The sequence below is a fragment of the Solanum lycopersicum genome, chromosome 3 (genome assembly GCF_036512215.1).
Source record: "Solanum lycopersicum chromosome 3, SLM_r2.1".
NCBI classification, from domain to species: domain Eukaryota; kingdom Viridiplantae; phylum Streptophyta; class Magnoliopsida; order Solanales; family Solanaceae; genus Solanum; species Solanum lycopersicum.
In genome coordinates this window covers 65,588,760-65,613,350 of record NC_090802.1, presented here as the reverse complement: position 1 = coordinate 65,613,350, position 24,591 = coordinate 65,588,760, and the positions used below count along the sequence as shown (strand labels likewise).

The window sequence follows — 24,591 nt, the reverse complement described above, 5'->3', positions numbered from 1 at the left end:
GTCACTTTCATCAACAACCATATCATCATTTTCATATTCATTAAATATTCCATCACTACTTTGGTGTTCACGTAAAAAATTATGCAATACAGCACAAGCAATTACTATTTTCACTTGCATGTCGCATTCATTGTTGTTCATGCCTTGTCTTACTATTCTGAATCTACTTTTTCATGCACCAAAAGTTCATTCAATTACATTGCGCAGAGAAACATGTTTATAGTTAAATAGCTCTTTTCCATTCTTAGGCTCTCTTTCACTTCCTCGGTAGTCCTGCAAATGATAGCGCATTCCAATGAATGGAGCTAAAAATCCTCCTGTGTTCCGTAGACCAACATCAACAACGTAATATTTATCTATCAAAATAAACTAAATGCAATTCATGTTTTATTTAGTAGCTAGTTCATTAAGACTAACTCTAACAAAGGAATGTACGAAATCAAAAGAATGAATGTAGAAGGGAGCTAATTGAATTAGTTGGTGTCAATAAATATATTATTTTTGTAAAATAAAAAGTTAAAGGTAAAAATTGAATTTCTAAAACTTTCCAAATAATGAAATTTGGCCCAAATACTGGTTTTTTCTAGTATTTGGGAATTTAAAAAATTTGTCAAAAAAATTTACCAAATAATAAAAAAATATATGAACAAACAAAATTTACCAAATTTTTTCCCAAGTTTTACTTGTAAAATTTATGGCCAAACGGGCCCAGATGATGGTTATGGGGTGACGATGGGTGTTGTGGGTGAGTTGAGCTTAAAGTCCAAATTTTTTAATCCGTGCCGCTTTGCATATTAATTTTTTTCATTTTTAAATGCCGTCTAGCATGAACTCACTTTACATAATTTTTTAAATATTTTTTTTATGTTAGATACTAAAAAATAAAACTTAATTTTTCATTTTGTATTGAATTAATACATAATAACTTGAAATTTTATTTTTGAAAGGTCAATTGTGAAATTGTATTATATTTTTTATTGATTATTTTGAATATTTTATAATACTCCAAGTATATTAATAAATACTCTTTCGGTTTAAAAAATAATGACCTTGTTTGACTTAGAACTGAGTTTAAGAAAAGAAAAAAACTTTTTAATCTTCTGGTTTTAAATTACAGTTATGTCAAATGTACCAAAATGCCCTTAATCTTGTGATCTTAAACATGCTACGTGAAAAGTTAAGGTTAAAATGTTACAAAAAAAGAAACATTTTTTAAAAACAAACAAAAAAAGAAATATGAACATTTTTTTTGATGGAGAAAATAATATTTTATCATTTTTTATACCATATAAAAAATTAAAAATTAAATTTAAATCCATATAAAATCATATACTCACAACTCAGAGTTCCATATTGATTTTTTAAAAAACTCATTTTAATCCGTTCAACGCAACTTCAAACACATCTCACTTCTCATAGACTTAAACCCACCCGTCCCACGTCCGCCCTGACCAGTGGATGTTAACCATTTTATTGGGGGCATATGTGCAAATAAAGAAGAAAAATAATTTGCCTAGGGTACCCTTCGTTTTGTCCGTCGTCATTCGTTCTCGTCCCTCTCTCCCGCTCAGTCCCAATTTTCAAAATTAAAATAAAGAAAAAATAAGGAAAATCATCCGCTTCACACATATGGTGTGCTCTTTCTAGTTCCTGAAACTTCCAACCCCTTATTGGAAGATGGTGAACGAAGCTCTTATCTCCGATCCGGTGGATCCTCTCCACAGCCTTGCCGGACTTTCTCTACTCCCAACAACAGTTAGGGTTTCCACCGGCGCCTCAGTATCAGTAGACTCCAAAGACCTAGAGTCAATTCACAATTTCATGAAGTCCATGGTAATTTTCCGTTTGTTTTTCTTCACTTCTTTAGATTTCTAGCTCTTTTATAGATCTTACATGTTAATTTAGAGGAGAAGTAGTGTTAATGTCGTTACTATGGAGTTTTCGCTGTTCTTCGGTTCGTTCCTGCACTGAACTCCAACTTACAATTAGTACAATTAAAATGGAGTCTAACTTACATAATTGTTGTAGTTTGTCCGTTTACAATTGGCTAGTTATATGATTTTGGATGATGTTGTTCTCCTTCTTTATGATAATAAAAGGAAACCAAGGGTCCTGGGCTCTTGGAGGAGGCTAGGGAAATTGTGGATAACGGTGCGGAGCTTTTGAATACCAAGTTTACAAGTTTCATACGATCTAAAGGCATTGATGGGGATCTTGCAATCAAGGGAAAGGAGAAGGTCCAGGAGAGAAGACCAGGACTTGGGCGTAAAAGGGCTCGATTTTCCCTCAAGCCTAGTACAAGGTAAATTATAGACAGTTTTTCTTTATTCTCTAATTAGATCCTATTGAAACCATGGTGTTAGCTTACCTTGCTATGCAGTCAACCTACTGTCAGCATAGCTCCTCGTTTAGATATTGATCAACTATCAGATCCAGTGGAATTTTTCTCAGTTGCTGAAAAGCTAGAAGGTGATTTTGTTTCTTTTGTTATCTCTTAACTATCTGCTTGCAAATTTGATCCGTCGGCAACTAAAAACAGTATATATTATACTTAGAAAAATAACAGTTTTAGTGTTTTACATATGGTGAACTTACAGTTGCTGAGAAGGAAATAGAAAGACAGAAAGGTGGCAGTATCCATGATCCAGATGTGAATAATCCCCCAGCCAATGCTCGGCGTCGTCGACCAGGCATCTTGGGGTACACCTAGATACTCTTTGTTTTTTTACATGGAAATGCCTGTCCTACCTTTATCGTCCTCTCAACTTGTTGTTGCACCTTTTTAGAGTTCTCTTTTCTGTCTCAGCAAATCGGTGAAGTATAAGCACCGTTTCTCATCCTCCCAGCCTGAGAATGATGATGCATTTATATCATCTCAAGAGACATTGGAGGATGATATTCTGGTGGAACATGGTTCTCAGTTGCCAGAAGAGCTCCATGGCCTCAATGTTGAACTACAAGAAGCAGAACTCACAGGTTATTGGGTTTAACTAATCAAGATAGATACCTTCTGATTTCTAGATTATATTTTTAACTTCTCTATGAGCAGAATGTCATTTCAGAAGTGATAATTGCTTTCCAATTCAACAGGGCCAATAAAGAAATCAGAAAACAGAATCAACAAGATACTGGATGAATTACTGTCTGGTAGTGGTGAAGATCTAGACCGGGACATGGCAGTATCCAAATTGCAAGAGCAGTTGAAGATCAAGCCCATTGAACTAGGAACTTTATGTATTCCTGAGTTCCCTGTGACTGGAAAGTTTGATGGTAAGGCTCTTGGAGAGAGAATTCAGAAGCCTAGTAAGTTTTTTTTGGAGATAGCGGAGTTGGTTAAAAGTGCAACTGAGGGAACGCCATCCTCTCACAAACAGCATGAAGAAAGTCCTGCCAGTAAATTAGCATCACCCACTCCACCAAAAAGTCCATTTGGTTCATTGTCTTTGTTGAAAAAGAAACTTATGCAGTCAAATCCACTGAGAGATCCTTTTTCGCCTCTCAACATTGATCTGCAATCAGAGCATCCAGATTGGTCCGCGAAGAAGAAATCACAATGTGTAAATAATAATGTTGGACCTATTGAATCTCGTGGTTGTGAAAATACAAATATTATGGTCCCTTTAAGAGGTTCAGACTTAGTGCATGAGCAACCAATTGAAAAGAATCCAGGCAGAGATAGTGTAAAAACTGGGCCAAATGGATCTCGATCTGGAATGGAGCAACATAATGGCTATGATGATATTGATGCCAATACTAACGACAACTTAAATATGAGAAATGTGGATTCCCACCATGAGTCTGATGGGCTTGACAAAGTGAAAGATGATTCAGTTATAAAGAATGTTTTGAAGGCTCTACAAGGTCTTGAGACCAAATCCTACATTGACTGTCAAAAGCTGCAGGATAGTGAAGTTCTTGCTGAAACACTACCTTCTCTTCAAGCCCAAGGAAAAGCTGTCGATACAGCCAATTATACCATAGAAACAGCTGTTGAGGATTTTGGATCAACTGAAATTGATCCGCTGGCAAGTCTATCCACTTCTTACTATTATATGCTGCATTTGATACATTATTCCAGGAGTTATAATTCAAACTGTGACATTTTTTCATTCATACGTCATTAGCAGGTTGACAATATGCTACCAGAAACAGCGCCTTCTGCAGAACAAGATCATTACTTTGAGGATTCTGTCAAAGACTTAAATAGTGGTGAGATTCTATTTTGGATGATTTTTTTTATGCCAAGTCATCATTTATGAAGATGCGACATTTGAGCATTGTCTATTTCTTGCTAGATTCTTTTGTATACACAAATTTTTGTACGTATTCAAAACAATCTTTTTTATGTTTTAACACATCGCTTGAGTTTTACCCGGAATCATCTGCAGTCAACTATTCGTTTTTTGACCACTTATATTCAACTCTTAACTGGGTGATTCATGGTACTGGAACTGGACAATTCTTAGGTCTGCTACAGGCTATAGATTAAGGTGTGAAGTGCTGGAATTTAGTATACGAAGAAGTAACTGCCCATGTTTGCCAGAAATTGTACTGCAATAGACCAATACCTTGGTTGCTTGGAATGTTCTGTCATAACTTCTCTTTCCTTTTCCTTTTCATCTCTGGTTTTTTAATGGGAGGATGCATGTGATGCATCTTTATAAAAAATAGATGTGTAGAATTTTGAACTTGTAGTTGTCAAGAATCATGACTTTTGATCTTCATTTTTTTTAAAAAAGGTAATGACTCAATTGAGAAGATGGGGATAACGCTCTATCATTGTATACCATATTGAAAACCTTACAAAAGATATGGTTCTCAGCAAAAACACATGCATCACTATTTATCATGATGTTTTAAGTACTCCAAAAGTAACAAGATTTGTCTAATATGTTTGAACTTCACTTCTATCTTTCGAGCATCCTGTTAGGTACTAGATATAAATTAACGAGACGTAAGTTTGTACTGGTACATGCAAGTTATTGCTGCATTCTGATGTTCTATTGTGGTTATAGGAGCATTAAGGTGTCTATAGTGTCACGAGCAAAGCATTAGGGATGATTAATCATTAAAGTAACCCATGTACTGATAGCAAAAGATCATATGCCACATATTGATACCTATTGCGTAGTCACAAACTCAACCCTGCTCTTCAGAGTCAGAAGGCGCTTCCACTTAACCCAGTTTATAATTGGTTACTTGCTTTACTTTCTTTTATTTATAAAGTAATATGCTACCTCCAAATATGAACTTCAGCTGCTGAAATCATTCTCACATTGATCACCTTCTCTTTTGCAATGGTTCTTTGAGCTTGTGTCACTCTTTACATTATAAAGTTGTCATAGTACCTGTGCATTCTGAATATATGTTGTTTTTCTTGAACATATAGCTAGTTATTTTACCCACTCTACTTTGCATATCTTAACTAGTAATAACAGTCTAAAGTTTGGAAAGAACTTGAGAACCTTGGTATCTTTATACAGATCAATTGAACTCAGTGGGAGTTGAAGTTCCTTCTAGAGACGTGAGACCTAAATTTCCGGAGATGAGCCCTCAGCATCACAAGCAGGTTGCCTCCTTTCTTGAATGGTCCTTCATTATTTTTTATTTATATAGGAAACTCAAAGTGCCAAGTTAATCCTTTGGTATTCACACACACACATACACACTCTCTCTCTCTCTCTCCCAAAAGCAAATAATGATGGCAGGGTTTAAGGGGTCAAAATACTTGCGACATACAAAAGCCTGGTATTTGAGTGGAGAAGTGAGCACAATGTCCAAAATTTATGCTCCATACAGTTTCAAACCATTTGCCATTGGTCCTCAGAGTTTTTCGGATCGAAAACAATTATTGTTAAAGAGTCTACAATATCAAAGTCAGTAAAAATCGTCTGATTCTCCAATTGTAACTGTAAATTAGAAGACAGTAAAGCTGATTGCTTGTATGTAAACAAATCTGTAGATGCCTAAACACTAGGATAGGGTTTGTGCAAAAACATATCGCAATTCCCAAATTTAAAAAAAAACTAGCATGAACTGCGTTTGATAACCATGATTATTTTTTTGTTCTTTTGAAAAAAGTGCAATGATGTGACTGATTTAAGTTGCCAAATGTGTTGATTTCTGTCTAGGGTTAGGACATTTTAAAGCTGTCTACTGAAATGACCCTCTGATATTATTGGTGTTAAAATTTGACAACCAGTCTGTATAAGAGTCGATATTTCTGACGTGACAGTGGATATTGAATGATATTGATTGAACACATTAATAGTTTTAGCCCATCATGTCTCCTAATTTTGGGTTTACATGTGAATGCTTGTGCTCTTTGCAGTTGTATTTCTTTACCTGTATTGGTTATACTGATTGACATGCAATATTTCTGATGCATTAGGCAAAAGATAAGCAACAGAAAGCAAAGGAACTTGCTGTTGGAAGGCGTGAAAGAAAACATCTTTCTTCTAGGCCAAGTCTAGCAGGTTTTTACTCTTGCGACTATGGGGATGTCTTCATTTGAAGTCTTTCATTTGTGTTTTTGATAAAGAATTTCATGAATTTGACAGATGCTGGCACATCATTTGAAAGTGGGGTTAGACGAAGCAAACGAATGAAGACAAGGCCTTTGGAATATTGGAAAGGCGAAAGATTATTATATGGACGGGTTGATGAGGGTGAGTATTGTCTTGTAAATTCTTGTGTTGTTACTTTGCTGGGTTTCTGTTGGATTCATTTGTTAGACTTGGGTGATAGGGTAATAATTCATCTTGATCCTCAAATCTAGTTTTTCTTTTTTTGGCGCGTGCGTGTGAGAGAGAGATGTGTGAAACTAGGCCACAACATGCTAGACTTTATACTTATAGTCTTGGGAAGGTAACTACTCAAGGATATTTTCTTGTCCTTTAGATAGGATGTTTATCACACTAAACGACCTAATATTGGAGAGGTTGGTGGTAACATATGCACATTTTGCATAGAACTCTACAAGACAGCGAAAGAAAATATTAGGGACGGCTTAGCTATTAGAGAAGCATGGTAACTAGGTTACTTGCATGTCTGCTAAGAGAGTGCAAGTTAGGGTATCAGAATCTAGTTTTCAGGGATTAGTTTCGTACTTGGTCAAGTCTCTTCCAGCAGGAGATTAACTTAGTTAAGGCTCTCCTAGTTGGTGACTTACTAGCTCAGAATACTCATTGGAACTTGAATTACAGGAAATTAGGTAATTTGATCCTCAATATTTTTGTGCTTGAAAATCATCACCGAGATAATGTAGTAGACTTATTTCCTAAATCAGCCAACATGCTGAATTCCATAAATTGTCAAGCACAAAATTGAAGTAATTTTTGAAAACTAATCATTTCAATTTTGGATATTTCACTTAAGGGATGCCTTTAGTTACTTTGGCAAGTTTATTCTAGTTGAGCACTCTCTTATAGAAAGTAGAAACTTGAGCCATAGGAACTTAGGTAGTTTAACCCATCATATTTTCTTGCTTGAAAATTTATCATTGAGATAATAGATCAGACGTAGTTCATATATCATCCAACTTGCTGAATTCCATAAATGGTCAACAAAAATTAAAGTAATTCGAAAGTGATTGTTTCAGTGTAGAAGCAAATTGCAGCCAACATTGAGTAGCAGCTTTTGGATATTACTTCTATCGTAACTAGCAATTCAATACATTAAAGCATATGCTAAACACAATGAACTTATCTTTTCGACTGGTTGTTTCTATGTTTAACCTGTGGAGAAAACAACAGATTTAGTATATCCGTGTGTTTCTGTTGCAGGTTTGAAGCTTGTTGGCTTGAAATACATCTCTCCGGGAAAGGGATCATTTAAGGTGAAGTCTTACATTCCTGATGACTACAAAGACCTAGTTGATTTGGCAGCTCGCTATTGATTTTCTAACAGCATCGATGGATGGGTTAGCTTTCTGGATCTTGTCCCATGCTTCAGTTTTATAAACAAATGTAGCGTAATGTACCCGAGGTAGGTTTATAACATTGTGAGCCTTGAATTATTATCTTTAATTTGTTGAGCGCTGTTGGTCCATATATTGATTATCCCAAGAGCAAATGACTTCACAGTGCTTCAGACACTTTTGTTGACCTGTTAATTGAGGAAACTACAAGGCCAACCTGTAACAGCGAAGGGCTCTGTTTTGTTTCTGTGTTACTGACTTACTGTATCATATTTGTTAGTTGTTCATGTTTGTGCATTTTTGATATGGAAAAGTGGTCCTTTTGGCTCCAGACTCCAATGGCCAGAATAGTGCCGTCGGCAACAAATTATAAAAGTTTTTACTAAGTTTATCTAGTATGTCAACTGAGTTTCGTCATGACAAATTTTAGAATATATTTCCACTGTAAACTTATTTGTTAAAAAAGTATACGTATGTCTTTTGTTCCTTGTTTTTGGCCACTGAAGTATAAAATATAAGAGAAATGCGTTGATGTCTTTATCGTCCCTTGTCCATTTTGGGCTGTGCTAAAAATCTCCAAATTCAAGATTGTTAATAAATTTAAGAAATGCTATATAATGTTATGTGTAGTCTAAAGAAGGCTTGCTCTTTATTTTTTAAAAAACAAATATAATCTCATCTAGATTTGTCAGCACAATGATTTTTAAAAATAATCGAGGAGTTGCTATCACCAAGGGTAAGCATTAGAGCTAAAATCCTTTCAAAAAACCATAGAAAATTGCATGAAAATTAGTTTAGTCTACTTAAGATGGAGTATTATATTATTAAAAATAGAACTAAATACTAATTAATCCTCATTTTTTTCTTTGAATTTGAATATGAACCATTGCTTTGGGAAATATTAGTAGCTTAACTGGTTGACTATTTGAATTCCTATCTTATTGCTGGGAGTTGGGTTCTAGTTTTATAAACGAACATCACCATTTATATTCAGGTAAACCTTTGGTTTTCATCAAAAGGAATGTTTTTTATGAAAAATAAATAAATTCCATAATTAATGAAAATCTTTTAAAGAATTTAGGACGTCTCTTTACATATTTCGTGAGAAAAGTTGCTGTCTTTTCTTCATTGCTTCTTAATCTGGAGGAAGACTATATATATATATATATATATATAAAGATCAATTCAATGTAATGATTTATACTTGAGCGTGCAATTTTTGTTTAAGAAGAAATCTCCTAATAATTATTAAAACCAAACGATGTACTAAATAATTTAATAGCAGGATCGATTAATCAGAAATATATTTGAACTTATTAAAATTGCAAGTAGAATTTTTGTACAATATTTGTACTTTTCTTTTATGAAACACGCTTTAATTAGCACCAATGAAAACATTAAATAGAAAAACAAAAAAACAATTTGATTATTTAATGGATAATATAAAATATTATGGATTCGTTTGGTAGGAGGTATTAATTCAAATAATCCATGGATTAAAATTTAGACTAATAAAAATATTGTTTGGTTACTTTATTTAACCTAATCGATGGATAGTTATACTTCATACAAGGTCTTATTTATCTCTACGAAAGGGAGGGATAGCTAATCCAAGGTTTAGCAATCATTGGATAAAATCCCTAAATAATTAAATTATTTCCGAATCTTTTTTTCTATTTTTTTTTGGTAATTAATGTTCTTTTTGATTTATATGAGAATATTTATAAATATACATTTAAATTCTCCATTCCATGTAATTTGATGATTTCACAAACTAATATTTTTTTCTCCATGTTTTAGTTGTTATATTGGGTTGACTTTTTTGATTTTTTATTTTTTTTATAAATGTAGTTCGTCGATTGACCACTTGAATTTTTTATTTTATTTTTTAAATAAGCTTCGTGTATTTGAACAATTTAAGTAGCCTTAAATCCATGTTTAAGTTCAAGGTATATTTGACCAATAAAAAATTAGAAATATACCGTATGACATATCACACCTCAAAATTAATACTATTTTTACATATATTTTTTAGTATTTAACTTGGCTAGTTAAATGAAATACAAAAATCTCACAATAACTCAAGGGTATAATAGGAAATAATTTTTTTCTAGAATTTTAAACCAAACATAAGACTAGGTAAGAAACAATAAACAAAATACTTGATAAAAATTAATTTCTATATTACTAAACTCTATATTACTAATTCCCGTGTTATATATCTTTTGTACCAAACTACCCCTTAGTTATGACCTATGTTCACTATACATGACGCACATACCTATTTTTGTGTTTCTGTTTTTTTTAAAAAATGATCATTTTTTTTATATTTTACGTGTCCACACCCCACACAGGATATGAAATAGACATTTTGTGAATTTAATTATTTCCTTGTCATTTGTTTCTTTATATGCTCTGCAATTATTTAAGTTCGTATCAACAAAATAGAGCCATCACTGCATATATATTATAAATTAGCTGTATGAACTTTAGATAAACTTGATTTTAAAGACGTTACTATCATATTCTTCGATTTTAAAATCACAAATTATTTACTTTACTTAACATGTTGCCCTACATCTAATATATTTAGTGCGATATGCTAAAATTTTTGCAAGCAATATTAATTTGAAGAAGGGAACAAATTAATACATCACTAATAGGTCACATTTTATATTGAAACACAATATTGTAAATTTTACTTATTATATATCTATACAATTATATTAATTTTTTCTATAATTTCATTTGAAGTCCAATAAAAATAAATTTTAACCTCGTTAATATCTTTATCTTGGATATTGCGACGACATTGTTTCCTGTTTTTTTGGCGTGCCTACTGGACCAACAATCCTCCCATCCCCCAACTCCAAAATCCCACTTTAAATTTTTATTTATGGTCCCATTCTTTATTTATTATTATTGTCGTTTTTTATTATAAATAATTAGTTTATTTATATTTGTTATTTATAAAATTAATATATGAAGTATAATATTTTTACTCTTAATAGTTAATTAGTCTTAGAAATAGATATTAGTTAATTATTTTTATTATTGCATTACTCTATAAAATTTTGTGTTAGTCATATTTTTCTTTGTTGAAGTAAAACTAAAATTCATGTCAGGCAGTTATATCTGTAATTATATTAAGATTAGAATTTTTTCGTCTAATTTTATTATAAATAACATCAGATTCAATAAGAATATTTAGATCAATTTTTAAAATTGAAATATTTTGTTATATTTTCATGTTTGCTTTAAGAATTTATATAAAAAATATATATTTTACACAAACTATATAGGAAAATTAGGGTGGAGAGAATTTAATTTCTTCAAATTTTGAATCAATTATAATGAAAAAATTTTGGTCCAAAAATATACTCTCTCGGTCTACTATTAATTATCATATTTTTCATTTTTAAAGTTAAATTATAAAAAAAATTATGGTTAAAATTTTACAATATATTTTTTCATCATATTGATATGTATAAAACTTTTCGTTTTTGATTATTTAATCTTTTGTTCAAAAAATTGAATTAATGTAATCTAATTGAACATTGAAAATTAGGCAAATTAACATGACAAATACAAATAGACCGTTACTTGTATTTTTTTTTCAGTATTTCCTTCTTTTTTGTACTTAATTTGATTTGATGTATTTGAGCAAAAACCTCTTTTATCTCCACGAAATAAATCGAGCTTATTGGTGGACCCACAAGAGCACCGAAAACCTATAGTTTGTCACGATTCTGAATCGTCAATGAATATTTATTTATGCATGAGATCAGAATATTTGTCTTCTCCAATCTCTCTCTACATATATATGTACACACACAGTAGCCCAATTTGTTAATTTCTTCCATCTTTTTCTTCATGGATCTTCTTCCGGGTCTTCCTAATGATATTGCTCTTGAATGTCTCATTCGTCTTCCTCTCCATCAATTCTCTAAAGCTGCTTCTGTATGCAAAAACTGGAAAAAAGAAATCAAGCATCCCCTCTTTCGACAACGACGGAAAGAATCGGGTCTTACCCGACCCGTTATCGTATTATCCCAAGCCATGGTTACTACTATTCGAGACCCTTATGGCATTACCAGCCTTTCATCTACTCAGTACTATAGACTCACCCTTTACGATCCGGAAAGGGGATTTTGGTACGATTTGCCGCCGATACCGGAGTTGATTGATGGATTGCCCATGTTTTGCCGGGTTGTAGGAGTCGGGTCGGATGTAATGGTGATAGGCGGGTGTGACCCGGTTAATTGGAGGGTTATGGACTCTGTTTTCATCTACAATTTCGTATCCGGTTCGTGGCGTCGTGGGGCGGATATGCCGGGAGGACAGAGGCTGTTTTTTGGATGTGCGTCGGATTCGGAGAGATTTGTGGTTGTCGCCGGCGGACATAACGACGAGAAGAATGCGCTGAGATCGGCTCTGTTGTATGACGTGGCGGAAGACGAGTGGGTTACTCTGCCGGAAATGGCCATGGAGCGTGACGAGTGCAAGTGCGCATTTTACCGCGGTGAATTCCACGTCATCGGAGGCTATCCTACGCCTGCACAAGGTCAATTCCAGCGCAGCGCTGAGGTGTTCAACTCCGCCACGTCAAGGGAGTGGCGCCTGGAGGAGGACTTCCTCGGTGCCGCCACGTGTCCCCAGACCTGCGTGGAAGGCGGCGACGGGAGACTCTACATGTGCCGAGACGGTGACGTGGTCGTAAAGCTTGACGCCACGTGGAAGCACGTTGCGAGGCTTCCACGTGGAGTATCCAACGGGGCGTATGTTACTGCGTGGCAGGGGAAGTTGTTAGCCATGGGAAATTCAATTTTAGGTGAAATTCAGAATATTTATGAACTTGTTGATGTGAACAGTGAGAGTAAAGAGAAGACATGGAGAAAATTGAATACTCCAAATGAATACCGTGGACATGTTCAATCACTTTGTTATTTAGATATATAAATATCTAGTATGAACTTGTTTTTTTTTTTCTTCGATGGTTTAAATTTGAATTAGTCGAATGTGAATTTCAAATATCATAAGGAAAAACAAAAAAAGAGTGGTAATTGTGTACAGTTGATTCTTCTTTTATCTACTAGTTATATTTTCTGTTACATTGCGTATGTCAGCTGCCCAGAGTTTGTTGTTTATTTTTGGATTTTCGGCATCAAGTTACGTTTTCCTTGACTATTTAAGGCATATATTGTTGCGTTTTTTAAATTTAGCCACTTCTGAAATTAATTTCATATTGACATTAAAGTAAAACATATTTGGATATTAAGTTTGTTACAAAAATACTATTTGGAAGCAAGACCCAAAGCTAGCAGATGAAGTGTATAATGTTTGTCAATATTGGTTATTAGTTTCATGTAAAATAAGTTAGATAGTAGTGTCAAAAGATTATTGTCTTTTTTTTGTTTGATTTTGAATTTTAAAATTTAAGTTATTTCTAATTATAAATAAGATGATATTTTCTTAAAATGTAATTTGAACAAGTGTTTGTAACCCTTGGGCCTACATATTGTCATTTGATTGACAATATTTGTGGTCATTGTCAACCTCATGACTTATAAATTACTTGTATTTATTTAATCAGTGATTACAACATAATTTATTATCTAAAAAGACTTGTCTGCTTTCTATTAATTATTAATTAATTAAATGCTGATTTCATACTGTCTTTAATTAATATCTTATTACCATATTATTGTACAATGAAATGATGGAATTTTATTAGTACTAAACTTGAAAATGAAAATGTTTTTTTATATAGATAGATAGAAAAAGAGAATCCATGATGCCACTGCTTCAAGTAAATAAAAATATTCAACTCTTTTTAGTTCAATTATTCTAAAAGTAATATATATAAATATATAATTACGTGTAGAGAGTTGACTTTATATAAATATACACACTCTTGAGGGGGGTTCCAATTACACAATATACATATGCACAACTATCTATTTAATGCAGGAGTTAAAACATTGACAAAACTAAGATTTTAAATATTAAAAACAAATAAATCTCATACTTTTAGACGTTTATTTGCTTATTTCACGTTTTTGTATAATTTGTCTATCTATATTAAGTATGTAATAAATGTTGTTGAATTTATCAATCTTCCAACTAAAAGTTTTTTAATTTATTTATGACAGTGGGGATATTTATGATATGTGATTTTTTAAATAACTTTAACATAATAAATAAATTTAAATTAATCAAATCAATGAGTATTAAATAAAAAATACCTACATGTTATAAAATCAAGCTCATGGCAATATAAATATAAAGAGATGAAGGCAAGAGGAGTAAGATGGAAGATAAGACTTTCTTCTTATTCAAGTATATGCAAATCTCATATGTATCTATATTACAATAGTGAATGAACAACCCTATTTATAGAGTGAGAAATCACTCCAAAGGTCACCATATTAAGTATCATAATAAATAGATACATTCTTATCCAAAAAGGTTCATGTAACCTAGTGAATATGAATGGTTGTTCATGTACCAACCTTATGACTATCCACTCATTCAATGAATTTATAACACTACAATCATAGTTAACTTTTTTGCCTTCTAGAAGCTAAAACCATGTTTAATTTACCCCTTGTATATATCGATGATGAGTCCCTATATAGTCATTTTCATTTGCCTAATTGTAAACAACCGATATTAATAATATATATACTTAAAAATTGTAATAAGCCAAAAAAAATAAAAATAAAAATAAAAATGAAGAAACAATATATTAATATTTTTTAATTTCTATTCAATAAACATCGGTCCTTGTTTCCGTCTATAATTTGTCAATTTTGTATGAAATACAAACATTAGTTAATGTACGTCGGCGAGTAGATTAATTATCTCAAATTATTAGCTCATGTTTTTTTCTAATATTTTGTGTTCGAGTAGGCAGTGATCGATCTAGAATTATCATTATTCCTATTAGTTTTACAAATTTTTAAAATTTCTTATTTTCACACATTAGATAAATGTATCAGCGCATCAAATTAATATATCTCACGCATCAAATTAATGTATCATGTATAAAATATACATTAGATTAGTATATTATAAGTAAAATGTAATATATCTTACTTAACAATTAATGAATCTCGCGCATCAAATTAATGTATCACCGCTGCTATTATTGTATCATTTGAAGGATTTTGGGAATTATAAACTTATAAGGGATAAATGGTAATTTTACCTTAAAAGTATGTGATTTATGTACTTTGCCCATGATAAATTGATAGTTTATTTAAATATAAACTATTCAGATTATATACTAGCTTAAATTTTAATATTTTTATCTAAATTAAATTTTTTTATTCAAAAGTGTATCAACTATAAAATAATATTTACTTTGAAAATCAATTTTAGGCTCATTCTAATTTATCTTTTTGATGTTGAACTTTTTATATTAAAAATATTCATACTGACGAAATTAAAAATTATTGATTTTGATTTTAAATAATCTTCTCTTGATAAGCTAACTTTTTGGATTGAGTCAAGTTCGAAATACAAATAAAGAATAAGCTTTTGTCCCCACATTTAACGAATTGCTGTAGATGAAGTATTTCTACAAATCTTTTACGTCACGATGATTTTTTAAAAATTATTATCCAAATAATGTCAAAATGCCATATTCCAGTAAGTTGCCCATATCCTTCATGTGTGTTTCTGTCTTTTCTTCTTTGTTTCGAACTTTTAATCATCTTCAATAAAATTTCTTTAATTTTAATACAAATTTTGCGTTTAAATATTCAGTATAGAAAATATTTTAATAAAAAATACTTTTATTTTAAATTAACTTATGGGACGTGAAGTCAAATAATTTGAGGTTTGTATACAAGCACGGCACAGTAAATATGACAAAAAAAGCACATTTTTAAATAAGAGTAATTAATTGAGTGCACTATTTGTCTTTGCTACTACTATACAATAAGAAAAATAGAAAGCACATTCTTTTTTTTGAAAAAATAAGAGGAATTACTTGAGTGCACTATCTGTTACCATCAAATTTAGTGACTTACACACTATATAACATGATCATTTACTATTTTTTGACATTCGATTGGCGTGTAAAATGAATGTTATCATTTTCGTAGTTTATTTATCGTGATAGAGTTATAATTTTTTTTAACATGAAAAAGTAAATATATAAAGAAGTAAACACATAAAGAAGCTGAAGCGGGTGTGTGTGTTTAGCATATGTTATGTAGGAAAAAATACTTGAAATATGATCGAACTTCAATCAAAATATCGAACTTTAGAAATAATCTTTTATCTCCCGATACTATTTATTAGTCTATTTTAAAGGTATATATATGTCCACGTAGACATCATAAATATTATATTATTATTAATACTAATGTGTCCACGTGAAAACATGCATATCGTTAAAATATAATATTAAATAGTATAAGAGGTAAAAAAAATCCTCTATATTTTAGTATAATAACAACAATTTTAATCAAAATTAAAATACTTTTGATTTTATATATATATATATATATATATATATATATATATATATATATATATATATTTGAATAAGCATTTGTCTTTTAATAGCTCCACCCCTGTTGACTTGAGTGACTTTTTTGATATTTCACTCAAAAGTTAAATCTTCATACCACAATGCAATTTTTTCTTAATTGAATTTATATTCAGATTAGTATTGTGAAAGAAAGAATTGAGGCATTAAGAGATATTTTAAGTCTTTAACTATATTTATTATATATATATATATAAAAAAGTAATTATATGTTAAAGGAAACTGTTCATTTTGTAGAGCTTTGAATTCTTCAATTAATTTAAGAGTTTTTTTTTTTGAGTTTGTAACGTTGTTGGATTGTTGTATCCTGGAAGTGACAAGTCAAGAGTGATACTATTGAATCAGTGTAAATTATGCCGCAATGTGTTTGAATCTTTCAAATGAGAAAGAGAAATCCGCTCCTCAACACTAAAATTTGCTTATTTATTTATTTTATTTTATTTTCAACTGTAATATATTATATTTGTAGTATATTATTTCAATAGACTTAGGGTCTATTTAGAATGACTTTTGGCTTATTTTTATTATTTCAACTTTAAATAAGTGTTTATAATTATTTTTAACTTTGTTCAAACACTTTAAATTTTCTTAAGAACTATTTAACTTAAAAACACCTAAAATAAGTCGTATTCCCTTTCTCAACGGTTTGGTTGGCTTTTATTTATGTTGAAGATTTATTATTAAAATCTACTATTTCGATTTAGGCCCAATATAAAACATTATGTGATGGGATATCTCGTGGTTTGTTTCCAGTCCTTTTCCTTCTAGAAGAAATAAAAAAGTGATGTACATAAAGTGTAGTTAGTTACCACTCTTTTTAACTTACTATATGGAGTAGTATGTATATTATAATACATATTTAATAACTATTAAATTGAAAACGACTTCAATTTAAAAAAATTGTTACAAACGATTAAGATTAAATAGGCGGCATGGGGTGACAAATGTACAACCACACACATTCTTTTGATTTTTATTTCTATCTAATAAACTTTTAAGAATAAAAAATCATGAATTTCAAATTTTTAATTGTGTTTTGTAGACGTTATTAACAAGTCATAAAATAATTAGAGTAATAATAATGTCACTTTCACCTTCTGCAATAATATATATATCTAGGGCATCTAATGGATATTATCAACGTGCTACACGAATACGTCACATTCGTGGTGTTGCAAGAATATATAAAAATACTTAATCTTTTTATTTACGATGAAAATAATTTTTTATGTGTTTATTTTGTTAAAAAGAAGTTAACTCAGATTAATTTCTGTAAACATAAAAAGTTACATCTCATTAAAAAATAACTTTTTTTTGATATCTGTTACATTGAAAAGAAGTTGCACTTGGATTAGTAAAAAATTACTTAGTAAAAATAACTTTTTATTCAATTTTTATTTCATTGAAAAGAAGTTTATTTTTTATACGTAAAAAATTACTTTTAACTTTCACTAATATACATAAAAAAGTTACTTTGATAATTTTTCGATGAAAATTGATTAGGACATTTCTCTTCTAATTTAAAACATTTTTTAAAACTCAAGGAAACTCCAACCTAATTAATAAACTTTATATGACCGATTTAATCCATCATTTAAAATTAAAATATACAATTAAATAGCTATTTATTTTTAAAAAATAACTAACTATCTTTTCTATTAAAGTTATATACCAAACTAAAAATTACAAAATAAACAATATTTATCAGCTAAAAATTCTATAATCCGTTAGAACTATATTTAATACTCATTTATTTCTAATTAAAAAATCTCAAATTCGAATAGAAGCGGAGTATATTTGAATTTCATATACTTTTTATTTTCTTCTAGAAGAACTAAAAATAGGTTGTACGAGTGTCAATAGAACACCCACTTTTATAGTCACCGAAACAACAATTTTGCTTCTAGAAACTTAGTTTCTCCTTATGCCAATTATCTTCCTAACCTTTAACTTCCAGCTAAAAAGTATTGCCCATAAGGTCCCCTCCATTAATTCAAGATTCCTTTATTTCTCTTTCTTCTTCACATATAAAAATCCACGAACTTATCCCTATTTTTTCATGGAGCTTATTCCCACTCTTCCTTATGATATCGGACTCGAATGTCTAATTCGAGTTCCTTATAATAATTTCTCGTCACTTACTTCCGTCAGTAGAAACTGGAAGCTTCAGATTGAGCTTCCCGAGTTTTGGAGGCGAAGAAAAGCTACTGGTTCAACCCGTCAGGTGATTTTAATGGCGCAAGCTCGAATTGACCCGAGATTAAAACTCGGGTCATTTAAGTACTCTGCTTTTTCGTTTTACAAGCTTACGCTTTACGAACCGGAGTCGGGTAATTGGGCGGAATTACCACCGGTTCCTGGAATTTCCGATGGGCTGCCAATGTTTTGTCAGCTCGTCGGAGTGGGATTGAATCTGGTGGTGATGGGCGGGTGGAACCCTCTTTCTTGGGAACCTTCGAACGCCGTTTTTGTTTTTAGCTTTGTGTCCGCCACGTGGCGACGTGGAGCCGACATGCCTGGTTGCCGGAGATCATTTTTCGGTTGTGCGTCGGATTCTGAACGGACGGTGTACGTCGCCGGAGGTCACGACGAGGAGAAAAACGCACTCAAATCGGCGATGGCGTATGACGTGGCAAGGGATATGTGGGTCCCGGTGCCTGACATGACAAGTGAAAGAGATGAATGTAAATGCTCCTTTTTTGAAGGTAAATTCCACGTCATCGGTGGATATGACACGAGCATGCAAGGCCAGTTCGGTACGAGCGCTGAGTCATTCGATCCTTCCACGTGGCAGTGGGACCAAGTCAACGAACATTTCTTTGAATCTGCCACGTGTCCAAGAACCTGCGTTGAGGGTGGGGACGGCAAATTGTACTTGTGCCGGGACGGTGATGTGCTGGCACTCGGTAAGTCTACGTGGCAAGCTGTGGCGGCAATTCCGACGGAGCTCCGGAGCGTAGCTTTTGTGACAGCATGGAGGGGTAAAATTCTGATGACCGGTTCTATGGGATTTAATGAACCCCACAATACATATGTTCTTGATTTAAAGAGTTATAAATGGACCAAAATGGATACTCCGGTGTACTTTTCCGGCCACGTTCAATCCGGCTGCTGCCTGGAGATGTAAAAAGAGTTTGTTTTGATTGTACAGTTAGTTATAAATCAGAAAGATTTTAATTACTTGTGTTGTGTTGATAAAAACATACATACATGCTATATGAAAAAATTGTTCGCCCTATGTAACGCGAATCCAATGCAGTACTAGACATCAGATGGGAACAGGTAGCTGGGCTGGTACAACAGTAAAAAAAGAAGGAAGAAGAATCTCTCCATTAATAAACACAACTATCTTTCGTACTGTACAAAAGACTGATTCTTGATCTGTGTTTTCTAAGGGAAGAGCTTACAGCAATACAGGAAAAATGTTTAAACAGAAAAAAATGGTCTGCATTCGATCTTATTTTATTCTCATGCAGTCGTATAGTACTTCTCCGAATCTCCTGTACATGTGCTTCTTTAGGTACATATCCTTTACTTTCTTTCTTCCATTGCTTCCCAATCGTTGCCTTTCCGAGGGATTGTTCAGCAAATACTGGAGATTTTGGGCGAGGACTTGAGTGCCTGGACGTCCCAAAGAATGAAGAAGACCTGTTACGTTATGTTCAACAATCTCCTTTGTGCCTCCAGCATCTGTTCCCAGCACCTGTAACAAAATTATATGTTAAATCCACTTTATTTGGCCATATTACTTACTTATCAACAAGAAACTTTGCATTGTCTTCAAAGCCAGTGCATATTATCACAAAATTCAACTAATATGTCGCAGATTACTGCTCCATGATCATACACTCTGTAGCTCGGCGTAACTTCTTTGCAAGTGTATTTAAAAGAAACAACGACTTTCTGTCTCATACAAAAAGTACGTGCACATTATACTATTGGCAGGACGGAATTGAGAATCTTACAGGAAGACCAAATGCCATTGCTTCAATTGTCACTCTCCCAAATGTTTCTCCAAGTCCCTGCAAAAAGTAAACAGCCATTACTCGAGATAAAGAAGTACTAACTACTTGAAGGAAACCAATAGTAGTCCAAGACGTATAAAAGAATCCATATGATCATTGTAACCATTCCAGGAAATATGTTTCAATGAGATGTACTTTATAGTACTCCTTTTTCATACATTATCTGTCATTGTGCACAGTATGGTCTCATTCAACAGCAAAAAACTTTAGAATCCTTACTTCTACCACCAGACTAATATATGCCCCATGCTCCCTAAAACACTGAGCTAACTAATAGGATTAAGCATTAAGTAGTTGCTGACGGACTGCTTTCCCTTTCTTCCCAACCAAAAGACCAAAGTCAAACAGACTTCATGCTCAAGGTTCAACCTTTTCCTCGCACTTCTAATTTGAAGCTTATGAAGAACCAATTTCATTCTATCTCCTACCCTCTAGAGAACCACTGAAAACCAGAATAGCAAAAAATCTCTGTAGTCGTGATTTTGGTATAGTTCCTCATATAAATCCAAGTCGAATTAATTAATAAATGGATACGAGAAAGCAAACCAACAAAGGTTCTCAATTCATTGGGAGACCCATAATTTGTACTTGCTAGTTGCTAAAATGTATTGACTTGGTACTTGTTACTGAAAACAATTTCACATTGCTGGGTAATATTTACATTTAGTGAGAAATCTTACAAGAGGTGATACAAACTTACGATGCTTTCACATTTCAATCTGAAATATCACCAATCGTGAAAAATAATTTAGATTTGCACATATCACAGGAAACATCTACTCTCTCATATTTTGTCTATTATACTTGACCTACATTCTCTTTTAACTCTCTTCTAATTTTACTTTAACTCCCCTATAGACTCTTCTCTTATATAATAGTATTAATATCTCTCAGAACCATTGACACTGTACATTTGCTGAACTGAACAATAATCGAATTAGATATAGTTGTAAGGGCTAACCTGAGAATTCATTACATAAGCGTCTGCAGCAGCATAAAGTGCAGCGACACGAGTGGTTGATGGAGTCCATAGTACTGTGTTTGACAAGTTAGAATGCTGATTTAGAAAATTGAGAAGTGCTTTAACATAAGGCACCTTATTGCTCTTGGATCCGACTGAGCCAATAAGAACCTTAAGCTTTTCTCCCTGCTTTCCTTCAGGCAAGGAGAAAAGCTTCCGAGTTCCTCTATCATTTTCAATTCCAGCTGTATAGTTAACCCCCTTAATGAAAAGCTGAGGTACCTGCAATGCTTCAGTTTCTTGGTTATTTGACAAGGTGGAGGATTCTTTTTTCCATTCACCAAATTGTTTCCAGTTATAAAGCAATGTCCTTTTCTGATATTCTCGTCTTTTAACAGCAGATCCATATAGAGGAGGAGCTCCCTCAATCAGCAAGCGTGTTGTTTCAAGAAGCAGAAACTGACCCTTTCCAGGGTTTATACTACTCAAGGACATGACAAGCATATCATTGTCTGTCAGCCCCATTTCTTTCCTCACAAAATCTCTTAGGAGCTGCCTCTTTTCCAGCATCTTCTCTGGACTGAATAGTGGAGTGCTCAGTGAGCACGGGATGCCTGCTACAAAAGCCAGTTCATCACTAATAGAAAGTGGAATCAGTGCAGGCTGAGTTTTGAGCTTTATATGTTCTTCCTCACACCAAGCTAACCAGCGCTTAGACTGTGATTCAGAAAGAAAGATAAGTTTTTTCACTCGGTTGAAAGCAAGTTTAGCCCGATCGAAGTATTCCCGCCGGTTTTCCATGATCCACCAAGTAATTTGAGTTGAACCTAGCACAGTACGTGCTGCATATTGTTCTGAAAGAGAAATATCAATCGTCCGAAGTTAGCCAAGGCACACAAGGAGAAGAAAAGAACAGAAGCTAATTCATAGAATTTATTAAGGCTAAAATCAAGAAAATCAAAGACTATAATCCTAGCACAGCCAAAAGAAAGATTTTTTCATGGAGCAAAAGAACTGATTAATAGTACATCATTCTAGAAAAATTTCAAATCTCACTCAAGAGTTGCAATAAAGTTTACACAAAAGGTTGCACTGAGAACTGGCAAAAATCGGCTCCTTTATTGAAATAATGAGAATCCAAAATTTTAGATTATAGCTAAGAGCATAACACATTTTTTGGTTCAGTGTGATATAAACTGAATTATAGGAGGCCTATCAGTTGAACATGATATGTTGCAGCTATGCTATCAGTTGAGAATGAAGATCACATTACAAGCACAACTTGCCACATTAAAACTCTATAGAAGATGGATGCAGTGATCATACATAGCAAATGTCGGAAGTGCTCACCTATCCATGATGCACACACTGCAGAACCAGCAATAATAAGATCTGCTTTCATGGCTGTTTTGAAACTGAGGTCTGATTTGTCTTCTAGCACTTTGATCTTTCTTCTAGATAGTTCTGACATTAAACCCCCTCTTTTGCTGAGAGGTACTACATAAACTGTGGCCCCACAGCTCAAAAGCTCCGTAGCCAATTCCAACATGGCAAGTGGAGCTCCAGTCATGGAGAGTTCATGGAGTATCAGCACAAACTTCCTAGACCAAACAAGACGTGCAAACTGACTTTTTCTATCACAGGTTCCTGTCCGCTTTTCAGGACTCCACTCCAAAATTTTGTCCTCTATTGACCCAAATGGACCAACTAGCAGGCCATAGGTAGTATTTCGCTTGGGTATTTCCTCTTCTTGAATTTCAATATCGTCACTTTTTACTTCTGCCACCACTTTCTTCTTACCACGAGTCTTCCTACGAGAAGCACGCGTAGATTTCTTGCTCTTCTTCTTAGGAGATGCACCCTTGTCAGATACCACACTGTTTCCCTGTTTGGCCAAGACTACATCCAGGTCCATCGAATTTCCCTGTGTTTTATTACTTGGAGGCTTGACTGCTAAAGACTCCTCATTCGCAACTAGAATTCGTTGATTTTTTTCCTCTGGTTGAGAAGTTCCATTGGCAACATCACCTCCAGATCCTCCAAAAATACCTTCCTTATTGTCTCCATGAGCCCATCTTGACTGGACATAAAATCCTCCATAGGCCCAAAGAGTAATCAGAAGCAACCAAAGTACAATGCGGTTACTTCTAAACCACTGAGAACCAAAAACACTACTTTTACCATCTCTTCGCGGTGTTCTTCCAGAATTCAATCTCCTGAAGGAAGGAGATCCTCCTCTAGGAGTTGATCTTCCTGACAATGTTGACTTTGCAGGGACGGGACCATTCAACCTCAAGGGTGATAGTCTTACTACATTCAATTCCTCCATTAATTGGACATGTATGCTACAAATGTTTATTGAAAATTGCTAGCTACTGAGCCAATTTAATGAAACAACACCGTTGACTAGCTAGCTTCTTCAAATATCATACCTAAACAAGGAACAAAACTCAGATTCTTTTTTTTTTATTAGTTTTTAAGAATACACTAATCACTTTCTTGGATTTAGTACAGCGAAAAATACTTCTTTTCCAACTTTCTTGAACCCAAAACCCTTCTCCACTTCCAAGAACAAACATAGTACAAGTTTACAAAATTAAAGCTTAATACATCACCAATCTGTCAACTACCCACAACCCCAAATTAGATAAGAAGATTATAAACTTACTTTAAAAGAAAAAAAAACACTTACAAGATTAAAGAAACTGATGATTCCAGAGAAAATTCCCTTCCAAGATCTCAACTTGAATTGACAGAGATATTGATGGGGCTTTGGATCTTCTTGATTAAACAAGAGTTAGTCCAAATGATTACTCACTCTTACTAAAATTGATTTCTTTCTTACAGAAAACAAGCATTCAAGAAAATGAAAAAATGGAGAGAAAGTGGCAAATGGGTAGTAGAAGAAAGCAACTTCAGTTAAAAAATGATGAAAACAGGGGAGCTTATGCCCCCACAATAAAGACTCCAGAAAGAAAAAGAGACCAATGTCTGAAGAACAATGAATTGAAAGATTTTCTAGTTTTCTTTTTTTCCTTTTCGGGTTTTTTTTTCTTGGTTCCGTTTTTCTTTTTTTCTTTTTTAATTTTAATTAATGAACTAAATTACGTGTCACCGACGCTTTATC

The 24,591-nt window shown here is 33.0% G+C and overlaps 4 protein-coding genes across 5 annotated transcripts; 3 read left to right on the top strand and 1 right to left on the bottom strand.

The window, feature by feature from the left end:
* The first annotated feature begins 1,516 nt into the window (after positions 1-1,516).
* Positions 1,517-8,249, top strand: LOC543949 (centromere protein C). Of its 2 annotated transcripts, none has more exons than XM_004235650.5 (11): positions 1,517-1,833; positions 2,100-2,302; positions 2,381-2,469; positions 2,598-2,700; positions 2,807-2,976; positions 3,091-4,025; positions 4,128-4,209; positions 5,484-5,569; positions 6,392-6,476; positions 6,561-6,668; positions 7,785-8,249. In XM_004235650.5, the coding sequence occupies exons 1-11, from the start codon at positions 1,678-1,680 to the stop codon at positions 7,895-7,897; spliced, it is 2,130 nt and encodes a 709-aa protein (XP_004235698.1). In that variant the 5' UTR covers positions 1,517-1,677; the 3' UTR covers positions 7,898-8,249. The 2 variants fall into 2 exon arrangements, with proteins under 2 accessions (XP_004235698.1, XP_010318558.1); XM_010320256.4 differs by having other exon boundaries at positions 1,545-1,833; positions 4,125-4,209.
* A 3,542-nt stretch (positions 8,250-11,791) lies between these two features.
* LOC101246810 (F-box/kelch-repeat protein At1g80440-like) lies at positions 11,792-12,877 on the top strand. The gene has a single exon (XM_004235651.4). It carries the CDS (start codon positions 11,792-11,794, stop codon positions 12,875-12,877), a length of 1,086 nt encoding a protein of 361 aa, XP_004235699.1.
* Positions 12,878-18,248: 5,371 nt separating this feature from the next.
* Positions 18,249-19,658, top strand: LOC104646546 (F-box/kelch-repeat protein At1g80440). Its single transcript, XM_010320257.4, has one exon. It carries the CDS (start codon positions 18,403-18,405, stop codon positions 19,603-19,605), a length of 1,203 nt encoding a protein of 400 aa, XP_010318559.2. The 5' UTR covers positions 18,249-18,402; the 3' UTR covers positions 19,606-19,658.
* Positions 19,659-19,781: 123 nt separating this feature from the next.
* On the bottom strand, positions 19,782-24,591 carry LOC101247116 (uncharacterized). The gene is made up of 5 exons (XM_004235652.5): positions 24,157-24,591; positions 22,815-23,896; positions 21,465-22,318; positions 20,444-20,500; positions 19,782-20,181 (listed from the first exon to the last, which is right to left on the bottom strand). The coding sequence occupies exons 2-5, from the start codon at positions 23,791-23,793 to the stop codon at positions 19,936-19,938; spliced, it is 2,136 nt and encodes a 711-aa protein (XP_004235700.1). The 5' UTR covers positions 23,794-23,896; positions 24,157-24,591; the 3' UTR covers positions 19,782-19,935.